Here is an 11140-nt window from a genome sequence, read left to right on the forward strand (position 1 = left end):
GCCAACAAATATGAAGCTGAATCTGATCAAGTCTCTAGATCTAAATAAAAGATCCAATTTAGAGGACATATAGAAGACAGAGGAACATGTGAATCATCAACTCAAGAAATATATCAAGGAGGAAAAAAAATGGCGCAGATGATAGAGGCTCTGTTTATCCCTCTGGCGACCAAATCAAAGTTGTGATGGAAACAAGTAGCAAGCAGCAAGGAAAAATCGCCTGGGATCCAGATGAACAAGCCATACAAGTAGGTAGAAATCCAAGACATCACCCTGCAACAGCAGAATATTCCCTAGTAGTCTGCAGAACAATGTTTGATATCAGGCTTTGTGAATACATACGAAAATATCAAGAGACTGCTTCTTTCACACCTGAATAAAAAACTGAAAATTAAAAAAAAAAAAAAAGAAATACATCAAACAAATGGATTTTGAACACTTTATTTCATTCCTAATTCAAACAAATAAAATGTGACATTTATAAGATAATTGGAAATGTGACCATTGATTGGATTTGATGATATTAAAGAACTATTATTTTCATAGGTGGGATGATGATACTATGGTTATGTAGTTTTAAAAACAAGGTCTTATGTTGTAGAGATAATATACTGAAACTTTTACAGATGAAATGAAATGTCTGGAATTTGTTCCTAAATACATGTGTATGTTTGAGGTTTTCCACAATAAAAGGTGAACAAACAACAAAAAAAGAAATTCCAAACTGATTTAAGCACTATACATGAAAAAAAATCTATTAGAGTGAAATTTATTTAAATTATTTTTTTAAATTTGGGAGGAGAAATGGTGTCATTTCAAATTATTAAGAAATTATTAAGAGTGAACTGTTCACTCCGTAAGAGGAAACCAAAACTCAGATAGCAAACATAGAGTCATGCCACATGATGGGTAACAAACTACATAGGTTAATTATCTATAACGCATAGTAAGAAAAAAGAAATCATTCAATTTTAAAACGGGCCAAAGATATGCAAGTGCCATCAGATATATGAAGCTCAGCCTCCCAATCAAGGAAGTGAGCAGTGTAATCAGGAAGTATTTTCTGGCCATCAGACTGGATGAATTTTAACTGATGAATAATATCGGAATCTGTAAGGGTGTGTGGATGGGCAGGTGGTAGTGTCTGTTGGTACTGCATTGTTAGATGATGATAGTATTAAAATTTTTAATGTGTAAATTCTTTGAGGCAGCAGTTTTTCTTATAGGAATTGATCCTGGAAAATGTTTTCACATGTACACAAAGATATGTGTGCCAAGATGCTCACTACAGCATTGTTGGTGATAGAGAAAAGTTGGGCAAAATTTTCATTATGGGAAATACGTGTTTATTGTATAAATTATGCTGCATTCACCTAATGAAATAATATATAGTGATTAAAACGAATGCAGCATTCTGATACATGCTACAATATGGATGAACCTTGAAGACATTATGCTAAATAAAATAAGCCAGACACAAAAGGACAAATGTTGTATGGTTCTGCTTATATGAAATGTCTAGAATAGGCAAATTTGCAGAGATGGAAAGTGGATTACAGGTTACTAGGGGCTGGCGAGAGGGGATTGGGAAGCAACTTCTTAACGGTTACAGAGTTTATGTTTAGGGTAATGAAAACATTTTGGAAACAGTTGTAATAGTTGTACAACACTATGAATGTAATTAACGCCACTGAATCGTACAGTTAAAAATGGTTAAAATGGTAACTTATGTTATGTATATTTTACAACATACACCAAAAGAATGTAGTGTATGTCCTGTCGTGGAGATTCTCTAAGAAACCATGTGAAAAAGAGCAAGTTGCAGAATAATACATACAGTAGAATGATCGCATTACATAACAGATGACAAAACAAAAACCATAGCGTATAAACATGTGAATCTGTATGTTTGCAAGTGCATTTACAATGTCTGTTAGTTGTCATGTTTGGGAAGAAATGTGGGATGAGGGGATGGCGAAGGGTAACTCTCACTTAGCATTTTCTACAGTCTTTACTATGTTCTAATATAGTATTGTTTAAATTTTTTAAAATGAGCATATGTTCATGTATTACTAGTACGATGAAAAAATAAAACAGAAAATCATTTAAAAAACAAACAAACAAACATAGGCCAGCCTCTTTCCTCAGCCCAAGCATCTGTATGGCCCACACGGAGATTGCTGCCTGGCGTCTGGGCAGGCATGGGATGGGCAGGCTCCCCTGTGATGCCATGTTCTCTCCTTAGTGGGGCAGGAACGTGTGGTGCAGCAGGATCTAAGGGACGGCTTCCCAAAATCTGTGTTTCCTATATAATGTTCTAGGCAGTGGTTAGGTTCTGAGGCTAGCTTATATCGCTACATGCCATGTAAGTTAAATCAGCTTTGGGCTAGTCTGGGAATTAGTCTATATTAGCCACGTGGTTTCTATAGGTCAGTGAGCCTGGACTCAAAATATCTTTGTTAAATGGCCAAAAGAAGGAAAGAAAAATGTGCCCCAAACCCTTCATTTATGAACACATTTTGGAGGTAGCGTATGTAAATAGAGGACCTTTCTGTAGAGACCAAGAGAGCCAATATCTCCTCCCAACCAAGCTATGTTCCAAACAGTTTCTACAGATCCACTCTGTAAAGAAGAATATACAAAATAAGCTTAATGGCACTACACATTGTTATAACTGTTTGACAACATCCACAAGAAAACTTAAGGTGTAAACATGTGAAGCTGATTGTGCAATACGGTTAAAAAATAAAAATAACCAACAAAAGAGGGAGAGAGAGAAAATTCTGGCAACAAAGCAAGGAAATATGCTGTCTGGTTTAGACTGTATTGGTTCAAAGTGAAACTGCATCCCAGAATGAACTGGGCTGGGGTTTGGACATGCTGGACGGGGCTGACGCTGGGTGAGGGCCTGACACAATCTAGATGAGGAAGGTCCTAGGAGAGACGGAACTTGAGCAGAGATGAAGCCCTGGGCATGGGAGGGTGAGGGATTTTACATGTGGAGTGCAGGCAGCTATGTGACTCCCGCTCTGCCAAGGCCCCTGGAGGCCCATCTGGTCCCTTGGAGGGGGAGAAGCCTATGAGGAAAATGAAAAGTGCTGTTTTGCTGAAAACTCTGTATGACTTCGGACAATCGTGCTTTGGGCGCCTCTCAGGGGCATCCCACCAGGGAAGGGGTGCACGCTCCAACCCTGCCCAGGCCACATTAGCTATGATATCCATGCTCTCTGAAAGGTGGCAGTGGCCTCCATGAGGAGGCAGAAGAATGGCCATGCCCAGCAGGATGACAGAGACCAGTGGCATTGTCAGGGTCAACAGCAAGGCCTGGCTGAGTCCTTGTCTTCCTAGTCTCAGTCTGGCAAAGGCTGATCCCGCTGGTCCCCGATCCCATGCTGTGGTTCACTCCTTACAGCTCTGGTGGGTCACAGGGAATGGCACAGAGCCAGGAACCAAGCATGTTTATATACTCCCCAGGGCGCCAGTGTAGGCCTATGTGCCTCAGGCCCATTTCCTGTCTTTCCCCAGCTCTGCTCTGTAGGGAGAAGGGACTGACTCCTGCAGGCAGGGATCCTCCTTCAGGCTGAGTGTGGTCAATGCGAGGAGGAACTAGAGGGAGGTCAGAGGGTGAGGGGAAGGGAACAACCAGGGTATGTGTCTCCCACCAGTGTCTCCATGAATGGTTGCACCCTCTAGTCCCTTCCACTCTCTTGCTCCCACAGGACATGACTGCTCTGGTTCTAGCTCCTGCCTAGGTGGACCTGGACCATGCACTCTGCTAATATCACCTCCTTCCTTTGTCTGGCCTCACACCAGCTGAGAGTGGGAAGGGGGCCACCTGCATCAAGCGAGAGTCACAGAAAGCTGCTCCATCCATGAACTAGGCACCAGAAAGCTCTATCTACTCTCCCGGGGAAGGGCCAAGGAATCTTGTCATCCATCCAGGGTCATGGACGAAAAGAGAGTCACTAGCAAAACAAACAAACCAAATAACATGCCTGGAGTCAAAATTCATGGAACCTCAAAACTAAAAAAATTCACATGGCAACCAGTCTGGAACTACTGAAAATCAAAGAGTCCCCCGTGGTTGCTCATGCCACAGTGCTCTGAGGGGCACTTTCACAACCCAGGGCATGTGGAACGTCACGGAAAATACCTACTAAAGGCAAGATGATGATTCACATGGCAAGTCACACACACAAAAAACAAACAACATTGCCTCACCTCCAGACTGGGGAATTCTATACTAGAATTCTATGTAGAACATGTCTCAAACTATATAAAAGCACATACATGTACAGAAAAAAGAATCTCAAAATGTGAGTAATGGTTGGCCTAAAGTGGTAGAATTATGGCTGAATTTTAAGAAATCTGCTTCTTGACCAGAAATGTAAATGCCCACAGGAAACAGGCTGGTAACATAGTGAGGACAGTGGTCAGGCAGGACATCTGGGGAACATGTACTCTTCTCATGATAGTAATCATGTGAGAGAATGTAGGCCTAAGGTAGCCACATCTTCCTACTTTTCTACAGCTAAATTTTTATATAAACAAAATAACTCTCAGCTTTAAAATGCTGACCACTAATTACATTTTTGTTAATACCTTGAGGGCCACTTAGGTGTAAGTCTAATAAAACATGTTCAGGATTTATAAGCTGAAAATCACAAAATGCTGATGAAAGAAAATAAAGATCTAAATGAATGAAGAGCTATATCATGTTCATGGACTGGAAGATAACCTAGCAACGATGTAAATTCTTTCCAATTTGATAAACAGGTTTAACACAATTTCTATCAAAATCCCAACAAAGTCTACTTTTTGTACATATAACAAGATTATTCTAAAATTTAAATGAAAAGACAAAGGAATTATAACAGCTAAAATAATTTTGAAAAAGAAGAATAAAGTGGAGGCAGCAATTATTTCAAAACTTATTCTCAACTACAGTAATCAAGAAGATTGTGTGGTATTGGTAGAAGGATAGACTCATGGATCAATGGAACAGAATAGAGAACCCAGACATATCCCCACACAAGTATAGTCAATTGATTTTTGACAAAAGCAATTCAATGGAGAAAGCACAGTCTTTTGAGAAATGGTGTCGGAGTAATTGGATATCCATTAGAAAAAAAAGAACCCCGAGCTAAATCTCATACCTTACACAAAAAATTAACTCGAAATGAACCATGGAATTAAATGTAAAACGCAAAATTACAAAACTCTGAGAAAAAAAAAAAAAACAAAGGAGGAAATCTTAGAGCTTGGCAGAGGTCTTAGACATGATGCCAAGAGCATAATACATAAAAGAACAAATTGATAAACTGTATTTCATCAAAATTAAAAACGTTCACTCTGCAAAAGGTTGTTAAGACTATGAAAAGAGAAGGCTACAGAGTCTGGGAGAAAATATTAGTAAACCACATCTGACAAAGGACTCTTATCTAGAATATATAGCCAACTCTCAAAACTCAACAGTAAGGAAACAACTGAATCTGGAAATGGTAAAAGATATAAGGAGATCTTTCACCCAAAAAGATATACAGATGGCAAATATGCACATGAAAAGATGTCAACATCACTAGCCACAGTGCAAATGAAGACCCTATGAGCTATCACTACACACCTATCAGAATGGCTAAACTACAAATTTATGAAAATACTAAGTGTTGACAAGAATGCAGAGAAAGTGGATTTCTCATACATTACTGGTGTAAATATAAAACAGCACAGCCACTCTGGAAAATAATTTATCAGTTTCTTAAAAAACTCAACATATAAGTACCAGAGAACCCAGCACTAACCCTCAGCATTTATCCCAGAGAAATGAAAATTTATGTCCACGCAAGAACCTGTACACAATTGTTCAAAGTAGCTTCATTTGTTAATAGCCCCAAACCAGAAACAACTCAAATGTCCCAGAAGAGGTGAATGGTTAAAAAATGTGGTATATCCATCCATGCTACTGGATTGATGGAATGTTATTCAGCAATACAAAGAAATGAACTATTGACATGCACAACAACTTGGATGGATCTCAAGGGCATTATGTTGAGTGACAAAAGTCTCAGGTCATGTACTATATGATTCCATTTTTATGACGTTCTCAAATGCTCTAATTATAAAGATAAAGAATAAATTAGTGACTGCCAGGAGTTAGGGATTGTTGGGGGCAGGGGTGGGGGTGACTATTAAGGTGTAGCATGAGGTAGCTCTTGGACCAGTTCTGTATTTTGATTACAGTGGTGATTACTTAAAGCTATACACATGATCAGTTGACACAGAATTTATACACACATTCAATTTTCTGGTTTTGAAATTGTACTACAGTTAGGTAAGGTGTAACTTTAGGAGAATACTAGGTGAAAGGTACATAAAACATCTCTGTGTATCTTCCTGTGAATCCATAATTATTTCAAAATAAAAGTTTGAAGGTTGGGGAGGTAAAAGAAGAAAACAATACCTTAGATTAAGCTGAAACCTGCCCCCTTAGACTCTCTACATGGGTCCTAACTCTGTATCTGCTCAGAGATTTGCAGACATTGAACTTGTGCTCCAGTCTTGTTCTGGCTGAACAGCCCAAAGCACCTCCCCCATCCCTTCAGGTGTGCCAACTTTCAGTTCCCAAATCCTTTTCAACTGATTTATCTCTCTGGGATTAGAGTCCTGCTTTTGAAGACATGGAGGACACTATTAATAATTAAGCCAGATATAAACCACAACTGTCCCCAGCGAACTGGAGCCTGTAGTCACCTTACAGATAGTGATGTTGGGCAAACATGGAGCCAGTTCTGTGGCCTGGCATGGGCCTCTGCATCTGCACTCTGCTGTGGGCCTGGCCTCAGGGAGACCTGGGTGCCAGCTTCTCCTATGGTCAAGGCCAGTCTCCATGCCTGACTTGTGGTGGTCAGTCAGGGGTTCACAGAGCTCTCAGCAGGACAGGCCCGGGGAGGGCATCCTGCCCCAGGTCTCACTTTGAGGAGGGGGTGCTGAGATTGAGAAGGGAATGGCCGAGTTCACATAAAAAGGCCCCTAGAGACTGAATATCATTTCCCAACATGGCAGCTCATGACATCAGCCCGACTTCCCATTTAAAACCCACAAAATAATCCATTTAAATAAACATCGTGATGAAAGGATAAGCCTGAAGAAAGAAAATATTTATGGAATATATTTATACCTTATTTACTTTCTTTCACCATAGCAGTGAAACCTAAAGGCTATTTTATGTTCCTTAAGCTGAGTTTTGCTTTGTGTAAGGTGTGCGGGGATGAAGGACTAGTCCCTTCAAGAGAATGGCCTTGGGGATGGCGGGAGAAAAGGCTGTTCCTCCATTTTGTGAGTTGTTACCGGGCAAGGCTATGGCTCTGGACAGAGGCAGACTCACCACAAAGCTAATAAAACCGTAGCCTTAGGCCCCTCACTAGCATGACCCCTTCATGGTCTTGTACTTAATTTTGTGTTCTAATGCTCAAAAAGGGCCCCCCAAATTGTAGAAGCCCTTGACCCGGCTAAATTTGATCTGCCCCTTTGAAGGTGGTTTTTATTTTTCTTTGGCTCCATATTGGGGAGAACCTTGTGTCCGAGGAGAAATGTGAACATCCCAATGAGAACAAGGAAGAAATGTCTACTTGCCTTGAGATGCTCAGCAGTATCTTCTATCTGCCTTCTGTTGCCAACTTGCTGCTGGTTCTTGGCTGCCAGCTGCTTTAAACATTCTTGGATGAATTTCTGTATGTAAAAGAGTTAGGGGGGAAAGTCTTAATGTCATTTTCAAGATAACAAGGCTTCCCAGGGATCATCTCTTCTCATCCTTGTGTTGTGTTTCAGCTGAGGTACCTGAGACTCGGCAGGTGAGTTGACTTGCCCAAAGTCAAGTGGCAAGCTGAAGGATGAGCTAGAACTAGGGCCCCTCTGGTTCTCAGGGGCCCACATTAGGGATTCTTCAAGCTTTGATGCCTTTCACCCTTTTTTTCTAGGACAATCCTGTTCGTGACCTGCTTTTCCTGTCCCTCAAATAGGACCTTAAGGCAAGCAGCCTGAGAATAGGTGAAGAGCATTCACTTATGATTGAATATTAACTGAGCACCTATTATGTGCTGAGCCTTGTGCCTGTGCCTTCCAGTCACTGGATATTTTTCCTATCTTGGTACTTGGTGAAATTCCACTCTTCCCTCAAGGCCGGTTCTAATGGCACCTCTTCCAGGAAGTCTTCATGGGCTTCATGTCCCTGGCTCACATTGTCTTCTATGTGGCTCCCACTGACCACTGCCTCAAGTGTCCCAGTTACAATACTTATCGTACTGTATTTTCACTGTTCTCTCCTTACCAGCTAGAGAATTCCTCCAAGTAAGGGAAGAATTGATCGATTCCTTGACTCATGGTAGGGAGGTATGTGCTGAATTAATGGATGACAGATAAACAAATAGGTGAGTGTGGATACAAGATGGTTACCCATAGTTAGGTGGGCAGACTTACCTTTGAGACCCACAAGCAATATCTCTGGATAGCACTGCTATTAACTCTGGAAAACAGCCTTTTGAGGAGTTATTATTGTTACAGCCATTTTATAGATAAAAAAAGGAAGACTTTAGAGGCACAGGCAAGTCTTGAACCCAGGACTCCACTTGCTCGACTGGCCCTCACAGGGCCTGTTATCACCTTGAAGCTCCAAGGTGTCACACGCGATAGTGTCAAGTCGTGCCATGCACGGGAAAGGTGAATCACAGAAGACTTCTTGGAGGTGTTAGTTGTAGAATTAAAGTCTGTCAGAGACGGGAGGGCCTGCCTCGCTCAGAGAAGCAGAGGGATGTGACCGGAGTCACAGGGCAAAAAGTCCGCAAGCCTGGAACAAGAGTCAAGAGCCCCCGCCACTATTACGATTAACCGCCACCATTACGATTAAGCAAGGGTGAGGACTTCCAGGCGAGAATGGGCTCCGTGGGGAGCAGTCTGTCTGGTGGAGTACTGGGTTCAAGACTTGCCTCTGCTTCAAGAGCCTTCCTTCTCCTGTCCGTAAAATGGCTGTTCTAGCTTCCACCCAGCTGTTATGCGGCTGGAATGGAATTATGTGGGGGGAGGGGGCGCAGAGCTTGATGGGTGGGGATGACAATTGCGGCTGCTCCCAGCACAGTCAGGCCGTCCACAGTCCCCGCCTGTGAATTCCAGGAAAGAAACCCAGAGATGTTCGTGTGGCTTTCCAGGCTACACGGCAGTTTTCCAATAGGGAGGACTTTTCATCTTTGTTAAAAGGCAGATTTTCTTCCAGCCCAAGAGCAGTGTGGTGGACCTGCCATAGTGAACGAGGCCAAGGGTATCTGGGTACCAGCAGGGGCTTCCCAAGTTTTCACTCCTAAACCTACTTCTTTTGAATGTTAACTCTGGCCTTGGCTCACCTTGGCCCTTCCTTAGGCCTCAGTTTCTGGTTCTGAAAAATAGGTCGGCCGCCCGGATGACTGCCAGCTGCTTTGGGGTTTCCGGTACTAACGGGAACAGGCAGTTGGACCCCAGGCACGCCCCTCCCCGACCGTTGCTCCCGGGCTCGCTCCCCGCCGTGCGCCCCCCGCGTCCCCACCTGCACGTGTACCGCCTCTTCCAACGCCAGGCCCACGGGATGTCCCCGGTGCGCGCCCAGCACCGGGCAAAGCGTGCACACGCAGCGCCGGCAGCGGCGACAGAAGAGCTCGGCCACGCGGTCGTCGTGCTCCGGACAGCGCAAGCCATACGAGTTCTCCGACTCCACATGGCCAGGCCCCTTAGATGTTCCGCTCGGCCCGGCTGCATTCGCCATTCAACCCCACTCCCCCAGTTTGGGGCTGCCGCAGTGCAGGAGGAGCTCTGGTGGGAAAATGAAACCAGTTCGGTGGGGCGGGACGGGGCGGGCCAGCCCAGCTATGGGATGAAAGGATCGCAGTGCACTGCGGTCAGGGGGCAGTGGCTGCATCATCACCCTCTTGATAAACAGGGTGCTCTCCTGCACCACGTGCTCCTGCAGTTTTTAATCAGTGCTGAGGGTTCAGGCCTGGTGTAGCCAGTTTTGTGTCTGGCCTAGAGGTGCCACAGCAGAAATGGGGGCTTGTTCCTGCAGACCTTAAAAAAAAAAAAAAAGACAGTTATTCTACCAGCAAAACGGATTTACTTGAGAATAGCAGAATTGCAATTCAGGACAACCAAGCTACAGCAAAAACTATACTAAAGTCCAGTAAACAAAGGAGAGGAATGTTATTTTATAGAAAAAAGGAAGTTGGGAGGGGTTGTTTTGAAGGAAAGACCATTGGAGGAAAGTGAGATATATGCGTGGTGGTAGTTTCTTATTGGCCGAATTACTGGACAAGAAGGAAAATTTCCTTCTGTTAGAATAGTAAGGTAGTATCCAATTGTTAGATGCATCTCTTCCAGTTGTCGCTAATTGGCCATTCTTCCTGTTAAGGTCTGTAATTGACTTAGAGTAGTAGTGCATGAGGGCTCCCCCTTCTGGCCTTCTTGCTCCATTTTAAATGACCTTTCCCTTTATTAATTTTTGCATTCTTAATGGGCTAACTGAAAGGAGGTGGGCTTCCCCTGCTTAGTGACACTAGTCCAGTCATGCTCAGAAATATGCAGCCCTATTGTTAGTGACACTAGTCCAGTCATGCTCAGAAATATGCAGCCCTAAGTTGGCTGTGGTCTTCCTAGATGGTATGCCTTACCTACACTTTTCATTTTCTTTATTTTATCTTGCCCTTTCCCCAGGAAAAATGGCCATTTCAACAGTTGTAAGAAACACTCTGGAAACTCCAATTGCCCCCAGGCTAAAGTCTCAGCCTCAACTGAATGTAAATTGGTACAGCCATTATGGAAAATAGTATGGAGGTTCTTTGAAAAATTAAAAATAAAACTACCATATGATTTAGCAAACCCACTTTTGGGTATTCATCCAAAGAATATGAAGTCAGTATTTCAAAGAGATATCTGCACTTCTGTGTTCATTATAGCAGTGTTCACGAAAACCAAGATATAGAAACAATCTAAGTGTCCTTCGATCAATGATTGGATAAAAATGCGGTATTTGTATATACAGTGAAATGTTACTTAGACCTAAGAAATCTGCCATTTGTGACATGGATGAGCTTGGGAAACATTGTACTAAATGAAATAAGCCAGA

General features: G+C 42.8%; 1 protein-coding gene across 1 annotated transcript in view; it reads right to left on the reverse strand.

Annotated features, from left to right (window-relative positions):
- Nucleotides 1-9886, reverse strand: part of TRIM14 (tripartite motif containing 14) — a 20386-nt gene extending 10500 nt beyond the window's left edge. Inside the window, exons 1-2 of the mRNA XM_011366307.2 lie at nt 9572-9886; nt 7633-7728 (exon numbers count right to left, since the gene is read on the reverse strand). Of these exons, the coding sequence (XP_011364609.1) occupies nt 7633-7728; nt 9572-9787 (312 nt within the window). The 5' untranslated portion in view covers nt 9788-9886. The remainder of the gene's footprint in view (nt 1-7632; nt 7729-9571) is intronic.
- Nucleotides 9887-11140: the final 1254 nt, after the last annotated feature.

The sequence above is a fragment of the Pteropus vampyrus genome, unplaced genomic scaffold (genome assembly GCF_000151845.1).
Source record: "Pteropus vampyrus isolate Shadow unplaced genomic scaffold, Pvam_2.0 Scaffold123, whole genome shotgun sequence".
NCBI classification, from domain to species: Eukaryota; Metazoa; Chordata; class Mammalia; order Chiroptera; family Pteropodidae; genus Pteropus; species Pteropus vampyrus.